Source organism: Homarus americanus, unplaced genomic scaffold, assembly GCF_018991925.1.
Source record: "Homarus americanus isolate GMGI-L3 unplaced genomic scaffold, GMGI_Hamer_2.0 scaffold26351, whole genome shotgun sequence".
Classification (NCBI taxonomy): domain Eukaryota; kingdom Metazoa; phylum Arthropoda; class Malacostraca; order Decapoda; family Nephropidae; genus Homarus; species Homarus americanus.
The window spans coordinates 7,168,882-7,194,170 of NW_024724368.1; the positions used below are offsets into that span (position 1 = coordinate 7,168,882).

The 25,289-nt window shown below is 39.5% G+C and overlaps 4 protein-coding genes across 4 annotated transcripts; all 4 read right to left on the reverse strand.

The window, feature by feature from the left end:
• Window positions 1-1,054: 1,054 nt before the first annotated feature.
• LOC121864287 (pupal cuticle protein 36a-like) lies at window positions 1,055-3,545 on the reverse strand. Its single transcript, XM_042363374.1, has 3 exons — window positions 3,482-3,545; window positions 1,634-2,383; window positions 1,055-1,111 (listed from the first exon to the last, which is right to left on the reverse strand). The coding sequence occupies exons 1-3, from the start codon at window positions 3,491-3,493 to the stop codon at window positions 1,055-1,057; spliced, it is 819 nt and encodes a 272-aa protein (XP_042219308.1). The 5' UTR covers window positions 3,494-3,545.
• Window positions 3,546-7,377: 3,832 nt separating this feature from the next.
• LOC121864247 (probable H/ACA ribonucleoprotein complex subunit 1) lies at window positions 7,378-9,726 on the reverse strand. Its single transcript, XM_042363309.1, has 2 exons — window positions 9,696-9,726; window positions 7,378-8,417 (listed from the first exon to the last, which is right to left on the reverse strand). Exons 1-2 carry the CDS (start codon window positions 9,723-9,725, stop codon window positions 7,548-7,550), a joined length of 900 nt encoding a protein of 299 aa, XP_042219243.1. The 5' UTR covers window position 9,726; the 3' UTR covers window positions 7,378-7,547.
• A 3,911-nt stretch (window positions 9,727-13,637) lies between these two features.
• On the reverse strand, window positions 13,638-16,012 carry LOC121864246 (probable H/ACA ribonucleoprotein complex subunit 1). Its single transcript, XM_042363307.1, has 2 exons — window positions 15,956-16,012; window positions 13,638-14,749 (listed from the first exon to the last, which is right to left on the reverse strand). The coding sequence occupies exons 1-2, from the start codon at window positions 15,965-15,967 to the stop codon at window positions 13,808-13,810; spliced, it is 954 nt and encodes a 317-aa protein (XP_042219241.1). The 5' UTR covers window positions 15,968-16,012; the 3' UTR covers window positions 13,638-13,807.
• A 3,332-nt stretch (window positions 16,013-19,344) lies between these two features.
• Window positions 19,345-21,492, reverse strand: LOC121864245 (probable H/ACA ribonucleoprotein complex subunit 1). The gene is made up of 2 exons (XM_042363306.1): window positions 21,395-21,492; window positions 19,345-20,463 (listed from the first exon to the last, which is right to left on the reverse strand). The coding sequence occupies exons 1-2, from the start codon at window positions 21,404-21,406 to the stop codon at window positions 19,516-19,518; spliced, it is 960 nt and encodes a 319-aa protein (XP_042219240.1). The 5' UTR covers window positions 21,407-21,492; the 3' UTR covers window positions 19,345-19,515.
• Between the last annotated feature and the right edge of the window lie 3,797 nt (window positions 21,493-25,289).

Consider the following 25,289-nt stretch of genomic DNA (forward strand, 5'->3'; position numbering starts at 1 on the left):
AATCCGATTGGCGTAACATCACTAGTGTAGTACCCCAAGGCTCAGTACTTGGACCATTATTATTTATTATAAACATAAAGGAAATAGATATAGGCGTAGACAGCAACATACAAAAATTTGCTGATGACACTAAAATAGGTCGTTTAATGTAATCTTATGAGGACTCCGCCAAACTTCAGGAAGATCTAAAAAAAATCGAATAGTCTGAAAAATGGCAGATGAAATTAAATTTGGATAAATGTAAAGTACTTAGTCTAGGAGATGTAAACAAAGAAACCAGATATCAGATGAACAACGTTGTTATAGAGAAATCCGACTGTGAGAGAGATTTAGGAGTAATGATAATTTGGAATCTTAAACCAGGTCAAAAATGTGTATTTGCTCGAAAAAAGGCTAACAAACTGCTTGAGTTCAATGAAAATAGTGTTAGTTACAAAACTAGCGAAGTTATCCTTTAACTATATCCTCAGCTTGTCAAACATCACTTGGATTACGCAGTTCAGTTCTGGTCACCGTCCTACAGAATGGATATAGAATCCCGAGAAAGAATTCAGCGCAGAATGACAGGACTAATCCCGGGCATTAGGAACCTTGAGTACAGACACAGGTCGAAGCATCTTAATTTACACTCCCTAGACAGACGTAGAATGCGGGGCGATATGATCGAGGTGTATAAATGGAAGTCAGGGCTAAACAAAGGTGACATAACAAAGGTACCCAAACTACCCAACCAGGTGCGAACTCGTAGCAATGGTTTTTAAATTAGACAAATTTAGATTTAGGCGCATGATAGGTAAGCATTGGTGAGGAAATATATTAGTGGATGAATGGAACAAGATACCAAACATCATCATTAACTCGAATACGCTGGATAGCTTCAAACATAGGTTGAATGGGTTTAATTACAAGCGATAGGAGTTGGGTGTAAACGGGACTGCCCAATATGGGCCATTAGGCCCGCTGCAGTTTCCTCCAATCTTATGTTCTTATATTCTTATACGATCTCTACATATTTAGAATCGTCTTGACCAAACAGATGGTTCTTAATTGGGTTTCATTTCAAAACTTTGAGTTTTGGCGTCTTGAGGCATTTTCTTCCATCTCCAAGAAACTGTGATTTTGAAGTTTTCAATCGTTATCAAAATGGATAATGAGTAAATATTGTTTAGTGTTGCATAAAAAAATATGACGAGAATATTCAGCAGAAGATACATCACATAACATCATAAAATCATCAAAAGAGGGAATTGAAAACTTAAATGTATAACCCATTTATTTTTATATAATTTTAATAAACAAAAGAAAATCAGTAATTCAAGGAAATCAACTGAGCCTGAATTACTTTGTAACAATGATCAACATATTGGAGAGGATAGATGCAGTCACTTGACAAAATTATTCACATCAATATAGAGGAATAAAGACCGTGACTATGGCTGTGAATACAATGATGAGGGAGGACTGTAACCACCACCGCCACCACCAATGATGCCGCCGCCGCCGCTGCCGCCACCACCAATGATACCGCCACCGCCACCACCACCAATGATGCCGCCGCCGCCACCACCAATGATGCCGCCACCGCCACCACCACCAATGATGCCGCCGCTGCCGCCACCACCAATGATGATGCCGCCGCCGCCGCCGACTCCACCACCAATGATGCCATGCCGCCGCCGCCTGCTACCACCACCAATGATACCACCCCACCGCCAATACCGCCTCCGGTGCTACCAATGACATTGCCGCCACCCTGGGTAGCAGAGTTGAGGGCAGACTGGAGGTCCTCGCCGGTGGGCAGAGTTGGGTTGTCTCCCTCACCGTAGTTGATGAAGAACACCTCAGGAGTCTCTTGTTCTGGTGCTGGTACGTGGATGACCTGCTGGTCTCCTTCAGGTCGCTTGTTGAGGACGTACACGACGTTCCTTGTTTGTGGTGGTGGCACGACAATGGGTTCCTGGCCAGGGCCGTTCTCTGGGGTGCGAATGAAGATAACATTGTGTTCAACTCTTGGTGGAGGAACGTTTGGTCGTGGGCCCACTACTGGAGCTGCTGGAGGGACGGTGTACACATACAAGTTGCGAGTGACCTGAGGAGTCACACAGCTGCCGTCCACATGACGGACCTGTCCAGGACCACAGCTGCCCCCACCTCCCCCACCTCCATAAGAGCCAGAGCCACCAGAGAACCCTGAACTTCCTGAAGAGAAACTCGAACCAAACGATGAGCCACCTGAGAAGCCAGAGCCACCCGATGAGAACCCACCGCCAAAAGAGCCACCGGAGAACCCAGAGCCAGAAGAGAACCGTGGACCAGAGGGTGTGGCCACATTGTACCCTTGAGGGGCGGCGTTTGCAGCAGCCGCCAACAAGCAGCAGTATATCTGTCGTAGAAGAACAGAAAACTCTTTTAGGAAATTGTATAATATGTGGTGATTTTTACCGGTAAACAAGTAAGAATTTTCATCGATACTGTGTGAGAGTATCATGGAGGGTGTTTGTATTAACTACATCCAAAAGATAATTAATATCAACGTAAACATGTAAAGCTAATTTCCGATGTCTAAGAAATACAAGTGTTTCTAGGTTAATGTTACCACTACAAGATGTGGATGTTTCTAGGTGAATGTTACCACTACAAGATATGTATGTTTCTAGGTGAATGTTACCACAATAAAATGGGGATGTTTCTTAGTTAATGTTACCAATATAAGATGTGGATGTTTCTCGGTTAATGTTACCACTACAAGATTTGGATGTTTCTTGGTTAATGTTACCACTACAAGATTTGGGTTAGGTGGGGAATATTTACATTTAGGTTCAATAACAACCTTTAACTTATCGGCGTGAAACACTACTGTTATCTAAATCGTTTACTAGTCCTCATACACTATGCTGCTATATTCTGTTGGCTCACATAATATTCTGGGTTGATCAATTACATTCTGTTAATGGCACTGTTAGAAGAACGGGTAAGAGGCTAAATATGAGAGAAATCATTGAAGATGGAACTTCTGAAATATATATTTAGAACCGTTGTTTGGTAAGAATGTGTTGTAGGGAATGGTGCGACAGTATTCATATGTTTGAACAGTAGAAACAATGGCGTCGTTCAATGTATCAGACACTGATTTCTGTACTAAAAAAAATATACATCTGACTTTTACTACGTAAGAAGATTCTAGTGGTTATGGTGAGGGTTAATTGATTTGGTTTAGATAACAATATAGTCCAATTCAATTTGATTATTTGATACTGGTCAGTAAATTCTAGTTACTCCACAGGTGTGGCTCATCTTGATCGTGTCACAAACATTTATGATCAACTTGAGTTTAACATCTTATAGCTACTGTCTCCCGGTCAAATAGCGTATCACTTTCTTATCCCACACACCACCACAGTTCTACAGCCCGAGGGACTGCTGAGGGTGAAGATAACACTATGTGGGTGTGAGCAGCACCACACTAGGAGGCGGCACTCACCAAAAGCTTCATGGTAGAGTCTAATGCCAGCTCAAAGCGTCCACCACCTTATATACCTCCGTCTCTTTCACTCTGGCTCGGGATCCTCGCTTTCATCATATACTGCAGGACTCCTCCTCTCTCCTCGTCATGCAAACAGTTTCAACAGGGCACGGGACTCATCTGCCCCGAGGCGTCAAACAATGACTCACTGGTAAACACAACCAAGTAGACCCTGCTGCCATATGGCATCACGAAAATTGTGACCAAGTCCCAGGTTGCTCATCTGACTTTCTGCTTCATTTATACACAATTGCAGGGTCCCAATTGTTTCTCTTACCATTGACAACACAACATACATATATCGTTTCTCACTTTTGATCTTTTTATTCATTTTTGTATTTATAGTTCAATATTATTAATATTATTATTATTACAGTTACTGTATTATTATCATCATTATTTTATTTTTGTTTTTTTATCATAAATTTTATTTATTATGAATTATTATGACTATTATTTATTTATTATTATTATTATTATTATTATTATTATTATTATTATTATTATTATTATTATTACATTTTCGCCCCCCAGGCCCCGATGTGGGTCAGTGACCTGTGTCCGGGTGGGCTAATCCCCAAAAAAAAAAAAAAAAAGTGGTCCTGATCTTCATAATCTGGTAATTGGCTACAAAACTATCAAATATCTATGTTAATTCTATAATATTCATGTTGACATTGATTTCATAGCCGTAAACATTTTTCACTAAACATAAGAAGGGTTTATGGAAGCCAGCGTTGAGTTATATGGACGACCACACAAAGGATTTAATCTTCTGTTCCCGTCTTTCACTTTATAATTTCTACTTCACCGCTGCTCATCACATGACTCACGAGTCTAGCATCACTATAGAATGAAGTTGATGAAGCGGCCGTCAGTGAAATTAGACTTGAAGAGTGATGTTCCACCCCGCAGTCATCAAACATAAAATGACATCAGGCAGCCACCATTACCAGCGTGAATTTTTCGGACTGGAGCAATCCAGGACACACGACCCAAATATACACTAAGAAGAGAACATTTATTGTTTGATGGATATTCCAAAAGGTTCATTTGCACGACATTCGAGTATCTTTCATTATATATAAATTTTGCTCGTCCCCGCTGCTACAACATCGCAACAAACTACTGTATTACCATGCCATGAAGTGAGGGGCATTTTCGAAAACACTACAGTAGTATTTTGCATTGTGTTAATTCAATCAAAACGGATTATTTTATTTGTATATTAAATACCATGTTATTCATTTACTCATTAGACTTAGTTATTTATTTACATATTAAACTTTGTTACTTATTTACATGTGTTAACTGGTTAGGTAACTGTGAATGAAAATTAAAACATCCGTGTTTAACTGTTATTGGTTTTACTATTTGTCCACCATGACTAGACATAATAAATTCATATTAGAACAACTGTTTGGTCTGGTGAGGGCTGTGCACCTCACTTATGGGGATGACGTCAGTCAAGCAACACGCAAGGGGTCAATGAAAGAAACAATACCATAAAATAGAAAAAGAATGCCATGGTTTAAAATGGCTATATGTTATAATCTGAGTATTCTTTTTGGATGACCGTGTACAGAAATATTGTTATAGTGCGGTGACGTGATGTTGTCAGTGCGTAACACAGACACAAAGTTGGGTATTTGTTGTCTAGTAAAACGCGAACGTACAGTAGGTGCTTAATATAATCTTCAATTGAGGACATCTGGGAAAACTTCGCTCATCGATTCAGTCATCTAATAAAACGCTGACAGAGGCATCCTGAACAGTCTAGATTCACTTACACTCAAACTTCAGATTTTAATCCACAAAAGTTTTCTCATTTTCTTTTGATGTTTTAATGGGAATTTTAGTTACGATGAAAGTGATCCTTTACATTATTAGTAAGAAACTTTTGCTTTGAACTACTTTTTTTCTTTCTCACCTGTGACCTGAGAAAGGCTCGTGAACCTCCCCCTTTCACCTGGCGGGACCCTTAGCACGCGTGATAGAACAATCAACACAGAGCTTATGCCAGAGGTTGGATGATTATAAGACTGTACCAGCTACCCCCGACGGCTATTGTGGAACTTAATAATATAGTGAACATTTTATAAACATACATCTTTATTCTAAGGTCATGATACATAATATAAAATTCACAAAGGACAAAACAAGTCACGTATGACTATTGTGTTTCTAGATATGACAAGAATATTGATATATAATTCTCCCCTCCCAAATATATCACTTTCCTCTATCTACCGTCCAATCAGTTTAACGTCAATTATATAAGTAAGTAGCTGGAAGCAATAATTTCAAACTCTAGTCAAATTCACCTGGAGAAGCACAAGTTGATCAATCATTCCCAACATGGCTTCGCAAGTGGGCGTTCTTGTCTATTCACATTCTTTTCAACTGTTTTCGAATCAGTTGACGACGGGCACAATTATGATGTGGTATATCTCGACTTTAGCAAAGCCTTCGACAGAGTCCCCCACGAAGGACTAATACGAAAAGTGGAGGTTCGTGGCATTAGAGGAGATTTACTAAAATGGATTAGGGCGTGGTCACAGGACAGGAAACACCGACTAAGGATTAAGGGCACTAAATCCGATTAGGGTAACATCACTAGTGGAGTACCCCAAGGCTCAATACTTGGACCATTATTATTTATTAAAAACACAAAGGAAATAGATATAGGCGTAGACAGCAACATACATAAATTTGCTGATGACACTAAAATAGGGCATTTAATTAAATCTTATGAGGACTCCGCCAAACTTCAGGAAGATCGAAAAAAAAACAATAGTCTGAAAAATGGCAGATGAAATTAAATGTGGATAAATGTAAAGTACTTAGTCTAGGAGATGTAAACAGAGAAACCAGATATCAGATAAACAAAGTTGTTATAGAGAAATCCGACTGTGAGAAAGATTTAGGAGTAATGATAATATGAAATCTTAAACCAGGCCAACAATGTGTATTTGCTCGAAAAAAGGCTAACAAACTGCTTGAGTTCAAAGAAAATGGTGTTAACTACAAAACTAGCGAGGTTATCCTTTAACTATATCCTCAGCTTGTGAGACATCACTTGGATTACGCAGTTCAGTTCTGGTCACCGTCCTACAGAATGGATATAGAATCCTTGGAAAGAATTCAGAAGAGAATGACAAGACTAATCCTGGGCATTAGGAACCTTGAGTACAGAGACAGGTTGAAGCATCTTAATTTACACTCCCTCGACAGACGAAGAATGCGGGGCGATATGATCGAGGTGTATAAATGGAAGTCAGGGCTAAACAAAGGTGATATAACAAAGGTACCCAAACTACCCAACCAGGTGCGAACTCGTAGCAATGGTTTTTAAATTAGACATATTTAGATTTAGGCGCGAGATAGGTAAGCGTTGGTTTGGAAATATATTAGTGGATGAATGGAACAAGTTACCAAACATCATCATTAACTCGAATACGCTGGATAGCTTCAAACATAGGTTGGATGGGTATAATTATGAGCGATAGGAGTTGGGTGTAAACGGGACTGCCCAGTATGGGCCATTAGGCCCGCTGCAGTTTCCTCTATTCTTATGTTCTTATAATCTTATACTATCTCTACATATTTAGAATCGTCTTGACCAAACAGATGGTTCTTAATTGGGTTTCATTTCAAAACTTTGAGTTTTGGCGTCTTGAGGCATTTTCTCCCATCTCCAAGAAACTGTGATTTTGAAGTTTTCAATCGTTATCAAAATGAATAATGAGTAAATATTGTTCAGCGTTGCATAAAAAAATATGACGAGAATATTCAGCAGAAGATACATCACATAACATCATAAAATCATCAAAAAAGGGAATTGAAAACTTAAATGTATAACTCATTTATTTTTATATAATTTTAATAAACAAAAGAAAATCAGTAATTCAAGGAAATCAACTGAGCCTGAATTACTTTGTAACAATAATCAACATATTGGAGAGGATAGATGCAGTCACTTGACAAAATTATTCACATCAATATAGAGGAATAAAGACCGTGACTATGGCTGTGAATACAATGATGAGGGAGGACTGTAACCACCACCGCCACCACCAATGATGCCGCCGCCGCCGCTGCCGCCACCACCAATGATGATGCCGCCGCCGCCGCCGACTCCACCACCAATGATGCCACCGCCGCCACCGCCAATGATGCCGCCGCCGCCCCTGCTACCACCACCAATGATACCAGACCCACCGCCAATACCGCCTCCGGTGCTACCAATGACATTGCCGCCACCCTGGGTAGCAGAGTTGAGGGCAGACTGGAGGTCCTCGCCGGTGGGCAGAGTTGGGTTGTCTCCCTCACCGTAGTTGATGAAGAACACCTCAGGAGTCTCTTGTTCTGGTGCTGGTACGTGGATGACCTGCTGGTCTCCTTCAGGTCGCTTGTTGAGGACGTACACGACGTTCCTTGTTTGTGGTGGTGGCACGACAATGGGTTCCTGGCCAGGGCCGTTCTCTGGGGTGCGAATGAAGATAACATTGTGTTCAACTCTTGGTGGAGGAACGTTTGGTCGTGGGCCCACTACTGGAGCTGCTGGAGGGACGGTGTACACATACAAGTTGCGAGTGACCTGAGGAGTCACACAGCTGCCGTCCACATGACGGACCTGTCCAGGACCACAGCTGCCCCCACCTCCCCCACCTCCATAAGAGCCAGAGCCACCAGAGAACCCTGAACTTCCTGAAGAGAAACTCGAACCAAACGATGAGCCACCTGAGAAGCCAGAGCCACCCGATGAGAACCCACCGCCAAAAGAGCCACCGGAGAACCCAGAGCCAGAAGAGAACCGTGGACCAGAGGGTGTGGCCACATTGTACCCTTGAGGGGCGGCGTTTGCAGCAGCCGCCAACAAGCAGCAGTATATCTGTCGTAGAAGAACAGAAAACTCTTTTAGGAAATTGTATAATATGTGGTGATTTTTACCGGTAAACAAGTAAGAATTTTCATCGATACTGTGTAAGAGTATCATGGAGGGTGTTTGTATTAACTACATCCAAAAGATAATTAATATCAACGTTAACATGTAAAGCTAATTTCCGATGTCTAAGAAATACAAGTGTTTCTAGGTTAATGTTACCACTACAAGATGTGGATGTTTCTAGGTGAATGTTACCACTACAAGATGTGTATGTTTCTAGGTGAATGTTACCACAATAAACTGCGGATGTTTCTAAGTTAATGTTACCACTATAAGATGTGGATGTTTCTTGGTTAATGTTACCACTACAAGATGTGGATGTTTCTCGGTTAATGTTACCACTACAAGATTTGGATGTTTCTTGGTTAATGTTACCACTACAGGATGTGGATGTTTCTCGGTTAATGTTACCACTACAAGATTTGGATGTTTCTTGGTTAATGTTACCACTACAAGATGTGGATGTTTCTTGGTTAATGTTACCACTACAAGATGTGGATGTTTCTTGGTTAATGTTACCACTACAAGATTTGGGTTAGATGGGGAATATTTACATTTAGGTTTAATAACAACCTTTAACTTATCGGCGTGAAACACTACTGTTATCTAAATCGTTTACTAGTCCTCATACACTATGCTGCTATATTCTGTTGGCTCACATAATATTCTGGGTTGATCAATTACATTCTGTTAATGGCACTGTTAGAAGAACGGGTAAGAGGCTAAATATGAGAGAAATCATTGAAGATGGAACTTCTGAAATATATATTTAGAACCGTTGTTTGGTAAGAATGTGTTGTAGTGAATGGTGCGACAGTATTCATATGTTTGAACAGTAGAAATAATGGCGTCGTTCAATGTATTAGACACTGATTTCTGTACTAAAAAAAATATACATCTGACTTTTACTACGTAAGAAGATTCTAGTGGTTATGGTGAGGGTTAATTGATTTGGTTTAGATAACAATATAGTTCAATTCAATTTGATTATTTGATACTGATCAGTAAATTCTAGTTACTCCACAGGTGTGGCTCATCTTGATCGTGTCACAAACATTTATGATCAACTTGAGTTAAACATCTTATAGCTACTGTGTCCTGGTCAAATAGCGTATCACTTTCTTATCCCACACACCACCACAGTTGTACAGCCCGAGGGACTGCTGAGGGTGAAGATAACACTATGTGGGTGTGAGCAGCACCACACTAGGAGGCGGCACTCACCAAAAGCTTCATGGTAGAGTCTAATGCCATCTCAAAGCGTCCACCACCTTATATACCTCCGTCTCTTTCACTCTGGCTCGGGATCCTCGCTTTCATCACATACTGCAGGACTCCTCCTCTCTCCTCGTCATGCAAACAGTTTCAACAGGGCACGGGACTCATCTGCCCCGAGGCATCAAACAATGACTCACTGGTAAACACAACCAAGTAGACCCTGCTGCCATATGGCATCACGAAAATTGTGACCAAGTCCCAGGTTGCTCATCTGACTTTCTGCTTCATTTATACACAATTGCAGGGTCTCAATTGTTTCTCTTACCATTGACAACACAACATACATATATCGTTTCTCACTTTTGATCTTTTTATTCATTTTTGTATTTATAGTTCAATATTATTAAAATTATTATTATTATTACAGTTACTGTATTATTATCATCATTATTTTATTTTTGTTTTTTTATCATAAATTTTATTTATAATGAATTATTATGACTATTATTTATTATTATTATTATTATTATTATTATTATTATTATTATTATTATTATTATTATTATTATTATTATTATTATTATTACATTTTCGCCCCCAGGCCCCTGTGGGTCAGTGACCTGTATCCGGGTGGGCTAATCCCCGTGTAAAAAAAAAAAAAAAAAAAAAAGTGGTCCTGATCTTCATAATCTGGTAATTGGCTACAAAACTATCAAATATCTATGTTAATTCTATAATATTCATGTTGGCACATTGATTTCATAGCCGTAAACATTTTTCACTAAACATAAGAAGGGTTTATGGAAGCCAGCGTTGAGTTATATGGACGACCACACAAAGGATTTAATCTTCTGTTCCCGTCTTTCACTTTATAATTTCTACTTCACCGCTGCTCATCACATGACTCACGAGTCTAGCATCACTATAGAATGAAGTTGATGAAGCGGCAGTCAGTGAAATTAGACTTGGAGAGTGATGCTCCACTCCGCAGTCATCAAACATAAAATGACATCAGGCAGCCACCATTACCAGCGTGAATTTTTCGGACTGGAGCAATCCAGGACACACGACCCAAATATACACTAAGAAGAGAACATTTATTGTTTGATGGATATTCCAAAAGGTTCATTTGCACGACATTCGAGTATCTTTCATTATATATAAATTTTGCTCGTCCCCGCTGCTACAACATCGCAACAAACTACTGTATTACCATGCCATGAAGTGAAGGGCATTTTCGAAAACACTACAGTATTATTTTGCATTGTGTTAATTCAATCAAAACGGATTATTTTATTTGTATATTAAATACCATGTTATTCATTTACAAATTAGACTTAGTTATTTATTTACATAATAAACTTTGTTACTTATTTACATATGTTAACTGGTTAGGTAACTGTGAATGAAAAATAAAACATCCGTGTTTAACTGTTATTGGTTTTACTATTTGTCCACCATGACAAGACATAATAAATCAATGAAATAATAAATTCATATTAGAACAACTGTTTGGTCTGGTGAGGGCTGTGCACCTCACTTATGGGGATGACGTCAGTCAAGCAACACGCAAGGGGTCTTTGAAAGAAACAATACCATAAAATAGAAAAAGAATGCCATGGTTTAAAATGGCTATATGTTATAATCTGAGTATTCTTTTTGGATGACCGTGTACAGAAATATTGTTATAGTGCGGTGACGTGATGTTGTCAGTGCGTAACACAGACACAAAGTTGGGTATTTGTTGTCTAGTAAAACGCGAACGTACAGTAGGTGCTTAATATAATCTTCAATTGAGGACATCTGGGAAAACTTCGCTCATCGATTCACTCATCTAATAAAACGCTGATAGAGGCATCCTGAACAGTCTAGATTCACTTACACTCAAACTTCAGATTTTAATCCACAAAAGTTTTCTCATTTTCTTTTGATGTTTTAATGGGAATTTTAGTTACGATGAAAGTGATCCTTTACATTATTAGTAAGAAACTGTTGCTTTGAACTACATTTTTTTCTTTCTCACATGTGACCTGAGAAAGGCTCGTGAACCTCCCCCTTTCACCTAGCGGGACCCTTAGCACGCGTGATACAACAATCAACACAGAGCTTATGCCAGAGGTTGGATGATTATAAGACTGTACCAGCTACCCCCGACGGCTATTGTGGAACTTAATAATATAGTGAACATTTTATAAACAAACATCTTTATTTTAAGGTCATGATACATAATATAAAATTCACAAAGGACAAAACAAGTCACGTATGACTATTGTGTTTCTAGATGTGACAAGAATATTGATATATAATTCTCCCCTCCCAAATATATCACTTTCCTCTATCTACCGTCCAATCAGTTTAACGTCAATTATATAAGTAAGTAGCTGGAAGCAATAATTTCAAACTCTATTCAAATTCACCTGGAGAAGCACAAGTTGATCAATGATTCCCAACATGGCTTCGCAAGTGGGCGTTCTTGTCTATTCACATTCTTTTCAACTGTTTTCGAATCAGTTGACGACGGGCACAATTATGATGTGGTATATCTCGACTTAAGCAAAGCCTTCGACAGAGTCCCCCACGAAGGACTAATACGAAAAGTGGAGGTTCGTGGCATTGGAGGAGATTTACTAAAATGGATTAGGGCGTGGTCACAAGACAGGAAACACCGACTAAGGATTGAGGGCACTAAATCCGATTAGGGTAACATCACTAGTGGAGTACCCGAAGGCTCAGTACTTGGACCATTATTATTTATTAAAAACATAAAGGAAATAGATATAGGCGTAGACAGCAACATACATAAATTTGCTGATGACACTAAAATAGGGCGTTTAATGTAATCTTATGAGGACTCCGCCAAACTTCAGGAAGATCTAAAAAAAATCGAATAGTCTGAAAACTGGCAGATGAAATTAAATGTGGATAAATGTAAAGTACTTAGTCTAGGAGATGTAAACAGAGAAACCAGATATCAGATAAACAACGTTGTTATAGAGAAATCCGATTGTGAGAAAGATTTAGGAGTAATGATAATATGGAATCTTAAACCAGGCCAACAATGTGTATTTGCTCGAAAAAAGGCTAACAAACTGCTTGAGTTCAAAGAAAATGGTGTTAACTACAAAACTAGCGAGGTTATCCTTTAACTATATCCTCAGCTTGTGAGACATCACTTGGATTACGCAGTTGAGTTCTGGTCACCGTCCTACAGAATGGATATAGAATCCTTGGAAAGAATTCAGAGGAGAATGACAAGACTAATCCCGGGCATTAGGAACCTTGAGTACAGAGACAGGTTGAAGCATCTTAATTTACACTCCCTTGACAGACGAAGAATGCGGGGCGATATGATCGAGGTGTATAAATGGAAGTCAGGGCTAAACAAAGGTGATATAACAAAGGTACCCAAACTACCCAACCAGGTGCGAACTCGTAGCAATGGATTTTAAATTAGACAAATTTAGATTTAGGCGCGAGATAGGTAAGCGTTGGTTTGAAAATATATTAGTGGATGAATGGAACAAGTTACCAAACATCATCATTAACTCGAATACGCTGGATAGCTTCAAACATAGGTTGGATAGGTATAATTATGAGCGATAGGAGTTAAGTGTAAACGGGACTGCCCAGTATGGGCCATTTGGCCCGCTGCAGTTTCCTCTATTCTTATGTTCTTATATTCTTATACGATCTCTACATATTTAGAATCGTCTTGACCAAACAGATGGTTCTTAATTGGGTTTCATTTCAAAACTTTGAGTTTTGACGTCTTCAGGCATTTTCTCCCATCTCCAAGAAACTGTGATTTTGAAGTTTTCAATCGTTATCAAAATGGATAATGAGTAAATATTGTTTAGTGTTGCATAAAAAAATATGACGAGAATATTCAGCAGAAGATACATCACATAACATCATAAAATCATCAAAAAAGGGAATTGAAAACTTAAATGTATAACCCATTTATTTGTATATAATTTTAATAAACAAAAGAAAATCAGTAATTCAAGGAAATCAACTGAGCCTGAATTACTTTGTAACAATGATCAACATATTGGAGAGGATAGATGCAGTCACTTGACAAAATTATTCACATCAATATAGAGGAATAAAGACCGTGACTATGGCTGTGAATACAATGATGAGGGAGGACTGTAACCACCACCGCCACCACCAATGATGCCGCCGCCGCCGCCACCACCAATGATGCCGCCGCCGCCACCACCACCACCAATGATGATGCCGCCGCCGCCAATGATGCCACCACCGCCACCACCAATGATGCCACCGCCGCCGCCACCACCAATGATGCCACCGCCGCCGCCACCGCCACCACCAATGATACCAACCCCACCGCCAATACCGCCTCCGGTGCTACCAATGACATTGCCGGCACCCTGGGTAGCAGAGTTGAGGGCAGACTGGAGGTCCTCGCCGGTGGGCAGAGTTGGGTTGTCTCCCTCACCGTAGTTGATGAAGAACACCTCAGGAGTCTCTTGTTCTGGTGCTGGTACGTGGATGACCTGCTGGTCTCCTTCAGGTCGCTTGTTGAGGACGTACACGACGTTCCTTGTTTGTGGTGGTGGCACGACAATGGGTTCCTGGCCTGGGCCGTTCTCTGGGGTGCGAATGAAGATAACATTGTGTTCAACTCTTGGTGGAGGAACGTTTGGTCGTGGGCCCACTACTGGAGCTGCTGGAGGGACAGTGTACACATACAAGTTGCGAGTGACCTGAGGAGTCACACAGCTGCCGTCCACATGACGGACCTGTCCAGGACCACAGCTGCCCCCACCTCCCCCACCCCCATAAGAGCCAGAGCCACCTGAGAACCCTGAACCACCCGAGAACCCTGAACTACCTGAGAACCCTGAACTTCCTGAAGAGAAACTCGAACCAAACGATGAACCGCCTGAGAAGCCAGAGCCACGCGATGAGAACCCACCACGAAAAGAGCCACCGGAGAACCCAGAGCCAGAAGAGAACCGTGGACCAGAGGGTGTGGCCAGACTGTACCCTTGAGGGGCGGCGTTTGCAGCAGCCGCCAACAAGCAGCAGTATATCTGTCGTAGAAGAACAGAAAACTCTTTTAGGAAATTGCTTAATATGTGGTGATTTTTACCGATAAACAAGTAAGAATTTTCATCGATACTATGTAAGAGTATCATGGAGGGTGTTTGTATTAACTACATCCAAAAGATAATTAATATCAACGTTAACATGTAAAGCTAATTTCCGATGTCTAAGAAATACAAGTGTTTCTCGGCTAATGTTACCACTACAAGATGTGGATGTTTCTAGGTGAATGTTACCACTACAAGATGTGTATGTTTCTAGATTAATGTTACCACTACAAGATGTGGATGTTTCTCGGTTAATGTTACCACTACAAGATGTGTATGTTTCTAGATTAATGTTACCACTACAAGATGTGGATGTTTCTCGGTTAATGTTACCACTACTAGATGTGGATGTTTCTAGGTGAATGTTACCACTACAAGATGTGGATGTTTCTTGGTTAATGTTACCACTACAAGATGTGGATGTTTCTTGGTTAATGTTACCACTACAAGATTTGGGTTAGATGGGGAATATTTACATTTAGGTTTAATAACAACCTTTAACTTATCGGCGTGAAACACTACTGTTATCTAAATCGTTTACTAGTCCTCATACACTATGCTGCTATATTCTGTTGGCTCACATAATATTCTGGGTTGATCAATTACATTCTGTTAATGGCACTGTTAGAAGAACGGGTAAGAGGCTAAATATGAGAGAAATCATTGAAAATGGAACTTCTGAAATATATATTTAGAACCGTTGTTTGGCAAGAATGTGTTGTAGGGAATGGTGCGACAGTATTCATATGTTTGAACAGTAGAAATAATGGCGTCGTTCAATGTATCAGACACTGATTTCTGTACAAAAAAAAATATACATCTGACTTTTACTACGTAAGAAGATTCTAGTGGTTATGGTGAGGGTTAATTGATTTGGTTTAGATAACAATATAGTTCAATTCAATTTGATTATTTCATACTTGTCAGTAAATTCTAGTTACTCCACAGGTGTGGCTCATCTTGATCGTGTCACAAACATTTATGATCAACTTGAGTTAAACATCTTATAGCTACTGTGTCCTGGTCAAATAGCGTATCACTTTCTTATCCCACACACCACCACAGTTCTACAGCCCGAGGGACTGCTGAGGGTGAAGATAACACTATGTGGGTGTGAGCAGCACCACACTAGGAGGCGGCACTCACCAAAAGCTTCATGGTAGAGTCTAATGCCAGCTCAAAGTGTCCACCACCTTATATACCTCCGTCTCTTTCACTGGCTCGGGATCCTCGCTTTCATCATATACTGCAGGACTCCTCCTCTCTCCTCGTCTTGCGTTTCAACTGGGCCCGGGACTCATCTGCCCCGAGGCGTCAAACAATGAATCACTGGTAAACACAACCAAGTGGTCCTAATCTTCAAAATCTGGTAATTGGCTACAGAACTATCAAATATCTATGTTAATTCTATAATATTCATGTTGGCACATTGATTTCATAGCCGTAAACATTTTTCACTAAACATAAGAAGGGTTTATGGAAGCCAGCGTTGAGTTATATGGACGACCACACAAAGGATTTAATCTTCTGTTCCCGTCTTTCACTTTATAATTTCTACTTCACCGCTGCTCATCACATGACTCACGAGTCTAGCATCACTATAGAATGGAGTTGATGAAGTGGCCGTCAGTGGAATTAGACTTGAAGAGTGATGCTCCACTCCGCAGTCATCAAACATAAAGTGACATCAGGCAGCCACCATTACCAGCGTGAATTTTTCGGACTGGAGCAATCCAGGACACACGACCCAAATATACACTAAGAAGAGAACATTTATTGTTTGATGGATATTCCAAAAGGTTCATTTGCACGACATTCGAGTATCTTTCATTATATATAAATTTTGCTCGTCCCAGCTGCTACAACATCGCAACAAACTACTATATTACCATATCCATGAAGTGACGGGCATTTTCGAAAACACTACAGTATTATTTTGCATTGTGTTAATTCAATCAAAACGGATTATTTTATTTGTATATTAAATACCATGTTATTCATTTACACATTAGACTTAGTTATTTATTTACATAATAAACTTTGTTACTTATTTACATATGTTAACTGGTTAGGTAACTGTGAATGAAAAATAAAACATCCGTGTTTAACTGTTATTGGTTTTACTATTTGTCCACCATGACTAGACATAATAAATCAATGAAATAATAAATTCATATTAGAACAACTGTTTGGTCTGGTTAGGGCTGTGCACCTCACTTATGGGGATGACGTCAGTCAAGCAACACGCAAGGGGTCTTTGAAAGAAACAATACCATAAAATAGAAAAAGAATGTCATGGTTTAAAATGGCTATATGTTATAATCTGAGTATTCTTTTTGGATGACCGTGTACAGAAATATTGTTATAGTGCGGTGACGTGATGTTGTCAGTGCGTAACACAGACACAAAGTTGGGTATTTGTTGTCTAGTAAAACGCGAACGTACAGTAGGTGCTTAATATAATCTTCAATTGAGGACATCTGGGAAAACTTCGCTCATCTTTTCAGTCATCTAATAAAAGGCTGATAGAGGCATCCTGAACAGTCTAGATTCATTTACACTCAAACTTCAGATTTTAATCGACAAAAGTTTTCTCATTTTCTTTTGATGTATTAATGGGAATTTTAGTTGCGATGAAAGTGATCCTTTACATTATTAGTAAGAAACTTACTTTTTACTGTTTTTTTTTCTTTCTCAGCTGTGACCTGAGAAAGGCTCGTGAACCTCCCCCTTTCACCTGGCGGGACCCTTAGCACGCGTGATACAACAATCAACACAGAGCTTATGCCAGAGGTCGGAGATTATAAGACTCTACCAACTACCCCCGACGGCGATTGTGGAACTCAATAATGTAGTGAACATTTCATAAACATACATCTTTGTTTCAAGGTCATGATACATTATATAAAATTAACAAAGGACAAAACAAGTCACGTATGACTATTGTGTTTCTAGATGTGACAAGAATATTGATATATAATTCTCCCCTGCCAGATATATCACTATCCTCTAACTACCGCCCAATCAGTTTAACGTCAATTATATAGACAAATTACTGGAAGCAATAATTTCAAATTCTATTCAAATTCACCTGGAGAAGTACAAGTTGATCAATGATTCCCAACATGGCTTTGCAAGTGAGCGTTCATGTCTGACTAATCTATTAACATACTTTTTTAAATGTTTTCAAATCAGTTGACGACGGGCACAATTATGATGTGGTATATCTCGACATTAGCAAAGCCTTCGACAGAGTCCCCGACGAAGGACTAATACGAAAAGTGGAGGATCGTGGCATTAGAGGAGATTTACTAAAATGGATTAGGGATGGTGACAGGACAGGAAACACCGACTAAGGATTAACAGCAAATCCGATTGGGGTAACATCACTAGTGGAGTACCCCAAGGCTCGGTACACGGACCATTATTATTTATTATATACATAAAGGACATAGATATAGGCGTAGACAGCACATAAGTAAATTTGCTGATGACACTAAAATAGGGCCTTTTAATTAAATCTTATGAGGACTCCGCAAAACTTCAGGAAGATCTAAAAAAAATAATTCGAATGGTCTGAAAAATGGCAGATGAAAATTAATGTGGATAAATGTAAAGTACTTAGTCTAGGAGATGTAAACAGAGAAACCAGATATCAGACAAACAACGTTGTTATAGAGAAATCCGACTGGGAGAAAGATTTTGGAGTAATGATAAGTAAGAATCTTAAACTAGGTCAACAATGTGTACTTGCTCGAAACAATGCTAACAAATTCCATGGGTTCATAGAAAATAGTGTTAGTTACAAGACTAGCGAGGTTATCCTAAAACTATATTCTGTGCTTGTGAGACCTCACTTGGATTACGCAGTTCAGTTCTGGTCACCGTACTACAGAATGGATATAGAATAACTAGAAAGAATTCAGAGCAAAATGACAAGACTAGTCCCGGACATTAGGAACGTTGGGTACAGAGACAGGTTAAAGCATCTTAATTTGCACTCCCTCGAGAGACGTCGAGTGAGGGGCGATATGATAGAGGTGTACAAATGGAAGTCAGGGCTAAAAAAAGTGATATAACAAAGGTACCCAAATTACCCAACCAGGAGTAAACTCGTAGCAATGGTTTTAAATTAGACAAATTTAGATTTACGCTAGATAGAGTAGGTTGAATGGGTATATGAGCGATATGAGTTAGGTGTAAACGGGACAGCCCAGTATGAGCCAATAGGCCCGCCGCAGTTTCCTCCATTCTTATGTTCTAATATTCTTATACGATCTCTACGTATTTGGAAACGTATTGACCAAACAGATGGTTCTTAATTGGGTTTCATTTCAAAACTTTGAGTTTTGGCGTCTTGAGGCATTTTCTCCCATCTCCAAGAAACTGTGATTTTGAAATTTTCAATCGTTATCAAAATGGATAATGAATAAATATTGTTTAGTGTTGTATAAAAAAATATGACGAGAATATTCAGCAGAAGATACATCACATAACATCATAAAATCATCAAAAAAGGGAACTGAAAACTTAAATGTATACAACCATTTATTTTTATAACATTTTAATAAACAAAAATAAATCAGTAATTCAAGGAAATCAACTGAGCCTGAATTAATTTGTAACAATGATCAACATATTGGAGAGGATAGATGCAGTCACTTGACAAAATTATTCACATCAATATAGAGGAATAAAGACCGTGACTATGGCTGTGAATACAATGATGAGGGAGGACTGTAACCACCACCGCCACCACCAATGATGCCGCCGCCGCCGCTGCCGCCACCACCAATGATGATGCCGCCGCCGCCGCCGACTCCACCACCAATGATGCCACCGCCGCCACCGCCAATGATGCCGCCGCCGCCCCTGCTACCACCACCAATGATACCAGACCCACCGCCAATACCGCCTCCGGTGCTACCAATGACATTGCCGCCACCCTGGGTAGCAGAGTTGAGGGCAGACTGGAGGTCCTCGCCGGTGGGCAGAGTTGGGTTGTCTCCCTCACCGTAGTTGATGAAGAACACCTCAGGAGTCTCTTGTTCTGGTGCTGGTACGTGGATGACCTGCTGGTCTCCTTCAGGTCGCTTGTTGAGGACGTACACGACGTTCCTTGTTTGTGGTGGTGGCACGACAATGGGTTCCTGGCCAGGGCCGTTCTCTGGGGTGCGAATGAAGATAACATTGTGTTCAACTCTTGGTGGCGGAACGTAAGGTCGTGGACCCACTACTGGAGCTGCTGGAGGGACGGTGTACACATACAAGTTGCGAGTGACCTGAGGAGTCACACAGCTGCCGTCCACATGACGGACCTGTCCAGGACCACAGCTGCCCCCACCTCCCCCACCCCCATAAGAGCCAGAGCCACCTGAGAACCCTGAACCACCAGAGAACCCTGAGCTACCTGAGAACCCTGAGCCACCCGAGAACCCTGAGCCACCCGAGAACCCTGAGCCACCCGAGAACCCTGAGCCACCCGAGAACCCTGAGCCACTCGAGAATCCTGAGCCACCCGAGAACCCTGAGCTGCCCGAAAACCCTGATCTACCCGACGAGAATCCAGAGGAATACCCTGGAACAGAGGGAGTAGGTGGATTGTAGAATTGTGGGGCGGCGTCAGCAGCCGCCGCCATGCAGAAGCAGAGTATCTGTGGTAAAAGAAATAAACCAACTGTTTATTAATCTGCTGACTCTAGAAATTTATAATTATATTTTGTAAAAAATTTTTAGGAAAATTCTATGTTACTCCATAGACTGGTAGGGAGTGTGCTTGTTAATTATCGCTTATATAATAAACATGAATACTATGTGAAATTTTGGATGTTTGTGAGACTCTAAGATGTGGATGTATTTAGGTTAGGTTACCAATAGAAGATGTGGGGGTAGGGGAGGTAAATTTCATCAAAGTGTTTTCTTCATAAGCTGAGATGCACTATGGACCGTAATAGTACAAGCAATGGACCTTTCATACTTAGGCTGACACTTAATCAGAATACTATTTATAGTTTTTCTAAACATTGGATTAAAAAATTATGAAGAACAACACATTGGGAGATTGATAGTAGAGGCACATCAATGCATATGTAAACAACAGTTAAAAAGTATATAAATTAATCAAATCAATTTTCCTTTCAAAAACTGTGGCACTATGCATAATGATAATGGTATCCATCGCTACGCTACCCATTATCTATGCTGGCACTTAACTTGTACTATTACAGTTCATTAATACCACTGAAGTTAGGTGAACACAACATAAAAAATCATTCGTGTTTTGAAACAATGTAACAATGTCCATAGATTGTATCAATACAGGATTTACGTCTTTACAGTTTCAGTCCTCCTCAGTTTTCATCCTGTCAACTCTAAGCACAAGCCTGGGGGCATATCCTTAAAGCCTGGAAAGTTTGCCAGGCATTTTTGCTAAACTGCGTATCGCTCACTTATGCCTCAAATATAATCACAGTTCTACAGCCTGGCTGACTGTCAAGGGTAAGAACATGATGTGTGTGTGTGTATGAACAGCACTGCGTCATTGTAAGGGAGACACAACTGGAGCCTGCAGGAGTCGTCACTCACCAGAAGCTTCATAGTGGAGTGTGATGCCAGCTCAAAGCGTCCACCACCTTATATACCTCTTTCTCTTTCACTCGGGATCCTCGCTTTCATCACCTACTGTAGGACTCCTCCTCTCCTCTCGTCTTGTGTTCCAGTTGGGCGAGGGGCTCATCTGCCCTGAGGCGTTACTTACTCACTGTGTAAACATGTATAAGTGATCATTATTGTGGTAAGCTATAAATAGTCAGTATATATAAACATTACTATTTACAATTATAAAATAACATTAGAAATATCTACAAAGTGTTGTCATTTATTTTTAAATACATAATTGCGGCTACCAACCTTGAGCAAGATGCATGACACACAGTGGGTGGATTTAATCCTCTTTCCCGCCTTTCACCTCATATATTCAGTATGTCAAGCAGGTAGCATTCCACTGCTCTTCTTGGGTCTCGCCAGCCCTCTCTGCATCAATATTGCATGAAGAAAACAGACGGTGATACAGCATTTCAGTGACAGATGTAGTAAGTATTAACAGGCAAAGCAATCACTTGGAGCTGAACATGTCACATGACTCATATACATACGCACTAAAGTATTACTAAATATAGTTTAATGTTTATTCCAGGACATACCGTAGTAATAAAGTTTTGTTTGTTTTCACCACTATAACTCTGTGACAAACTGTTGACATGCTACCAGTCTTATGAAGTGACCAATGAAAGAAAATGCCACGGAAACTCCTGGGATGTAATAACGTGTATCACAACATTGTGCTGTTAATACATAGGTGTGTGTGTGTGTGTGTGTGTGTGTGTGTGTGTGTGTGTTAATCTGGAAATTATGAGAATTTACTACACACACACATACTTTGGGTTGTGTGCAGTAAAGGATAATAATATAAATAACAAGGCAGGTGCAGTGACATAAAAGACAAGGTGGTTATTGTTGGGGTTAATTGGAGAATGAATTTAGTTGTCAACGTTGATTCAACACATATTTCTTGGGTCATCGTTAAAATATTTTATTCACAACAGCTGCAGTATCTAAATTACGGAGATAGAAGCTATATGTGACAGCGTTAAAGTTACTACTGTACAGCTACCATTAATATTCGTTTGTAATTTGAAACTTTTTTTTTTACGGGGATTTTTTTTTTTTTTTTTTTACTGGGCACCCCCCTACATCCTTGTGTAAGGTGAAGCGCAGAAGCGTTTACAGCGCCCAACAGGGAAGCATGCTAAGTTCATGCTTGCCTTTATGTCTCATGAGTTAAGGGCGTAGAAAGCAAATAATTTATTAAAGAATCAGTAGGAAATAATGATGTCTGATCCAACAAAAGTAAACAAAATTTCTTGACTGATATCTCCGGGTAATAATGATACAATAAGAAAATGTCACTGAGTGTGTGTGATGCATTAGTGGTGGTGCAGCATGACCAGTAGCCAGCCAGTACGTCAGGTGTGGCAGGCACGACATTGCACAAGTCTTGAGAAGAGGATGAGAGGATGGTACCCATGACTCAGCGGTTGAGCTCCGTTATAGATGACTTTCACATTATATGCGGTAATTTAAGACAGCCTTGCTAGGTCATGGATTATAATCCCTCAAACAAAAAATTTAAATATTCACAATAAAAATTTGGATTAATATCAGACTTAATAACAAAATTCTTCTTTTAAACCAATAATGTTTGTTCCTTTTTATTCAAGTGAATAAACAGAAATATTTTAGAATAATTCTGCTAAGCACCAAAGACAAGAGGTCAACTACCAACTCCAGGCTGTGCAGCGTTCAGATCATTAAAGTAGATTACAATATGCAGCTACTCACTGAGAGTACATTAAGTACTCTAGCATGAAGATTAGTCATTTATAGCCTCTCAATCAATGTCCAAATGTTCTTAGCATACATGTGGTACTGTACCTGTAAATGGCCTTTTTCAATGTCCAATGAGTCATGTGTCGTTATAGGAAAAATTTTGACATATTACAACTTAACTTATGGGAGCAGCGGGTCTAGTATTTCCCGAAGGCTTCACTGGTAGTCATGCTGTAGCTCACACATAACGTGTCTAAAAATTTAAATTCCTAACAATTTATCTTATGTGAGTAATGTCCTTAAAGCAAGAACGTATGATTATTATGTTTTATTGCGAACGTCAATCCTCTCTCACCAGAATAAATATTTACACAGTTCAAACGTGTTGCTTCACCTTATAAAAAATGAGGTAAACCAATTTTCCAATGAAGAAAAATACTTACAAAAACAAATAATTCTCGTTTCATTTATTCTTGGCATCCTTTCCCTTCTTATATTTAACCCTGTTCCCTTTTTCTAAACGTTCCACTTCTTTTTTGTTACTAAGCAAAAATGAATCCAACAAAATGTGGTTAGTGTAGTTGGGTCATTTGTCGAGATAAAAGGTATTATGAATTAGAAAATACAAATACAAAATACATAGAGAGCATGTAAAGTTGGGTACCCGCGTTATGTGAAATTTGTAGAGAATTAATTAAGCTCTCACTCGGGATGGACTCAACAAAATGTCGTTCTCATATCCATCCAAGAATACATCCAAGGTTTGTAATACTTTCAATTCGTTTTTTTTCTCGTAAAACTGTATTTGTAATGTAAATAAGATCAATATACACATAATAATTAGAACTTTTAGGTACTGTATATATGGACACAAAGTAGTACCTTTAGCTGTGTATTATTATATTACTCTTATATTACTCTATTAATTATGTATAGTAAGTATTACAGAACATGTATTAATTCTATGTAATATTCCCATTTATTATGCACCATGTTATGTATATAAATTATCATATTTATACTTTATGTATTCAGCTTGTGAATGCTGGCATCTGTACATGCAAGCACGCAGTAATACATAGAGAGAGTGAAGACTGCCAGTCCTTGTGGTGCGGAAGTGAGCTTCTTGGTCCCTCTGTATATATATCTCCCGTACGAGAATAGAACCTACTTTTAAGATAGCAAGTGTTTATATATACCTTCAGTAGCATAGAACATTTTGGAGGTATCAAGACGAACACAGAGGTACCAATGTTTTTTGTAACCTTTTTTGCCTTTAAAAAATTACTGAAAACTATCGTATGTTTTCAACTGCATACGACGTCTGTAGAAAATATGTAAAAAAAAAAAATGCATGTGATTGAGTGACCCGGCTTATAGGGGTAAACAATGAGCTTTTGGTGACGTTTGTGTAGGCTCTTTATATATATACTGTAAAACAAATATTACTGTTTAACCATTATGTTTAAGTTCACCCTTAACCCTTCACTACGGCGTCGCCACTTTCGGTATTTTATTTAGCTAAAGTCATGGCTATTGCAGGGTTGGTGAGCATATTCCTGGTGATCACCTCATCTGTTGACTCATCAGTAAAACTTCCTCATCTGCGACCACTGTCTTCTTCCCACCCCCCTCCCTCCCTCTCCTTCACCTCAATTTTCCTCCAGCTTTCGTAACTTTTTCTTCTTTCCTCTGTACATGTATATTTACCCAGTATTGTTACATGCTGTGGCTACTCTTAATCTTGTCAAAGCATTGTTATTCAGGTCACATGTATCAATATGTATTTAATAGAACAAAAATAAACAAAGTCCTGGGCAGGTGGCAAGACTACTAAGTAGAGGTCTCTTACCCAGGTGTTCTAGGGACTAGGGACAATGTTTACAATAAGTTTTGGGAGAATTATAGATATATGTTATGTTATCTAGCTCATCATCCATACGTAAACAGATATATGGTGGAAGTGTTAATTTATTTTATATTTATCAAGTTCATATAGCGATCTCGCCCCTGTACACACTCCATGCTGTCAAGTGGTTTTGGTCGGCTCTGTGTGATTTTTCCTCACCATTAGTATTATCAGACGGACCAC

What these genes read in the sequence shown, in the direction of transcription:
- LOC121864247 (XM_042363309.1), bottom strand. Translation starts at nt 9,725, where the DNA reads ATGGCATTAGACTCTACCATGAAGCTTTTG. An exon ending in ACTCTACCATGAAGCTTTTG is followed by an intron (nt 8,418 to 9,695) that starts GTGAGTGCCGCC and finishes CTTCTACGACAG; the next exon opens with ATATACTGCTGCTTGTTGGC.
- LOC121864287 (XM_042363374.1), bottom strand. An exon ending in TGGAGTCGGCGGCGGCGGCG is followed by an intron (nt 1,112 to 1,633) that starts GCATCATCATTG and finishes TCAAAATCACAG; the next exon opens with TTTCTTGGAGATGGAAGAAA.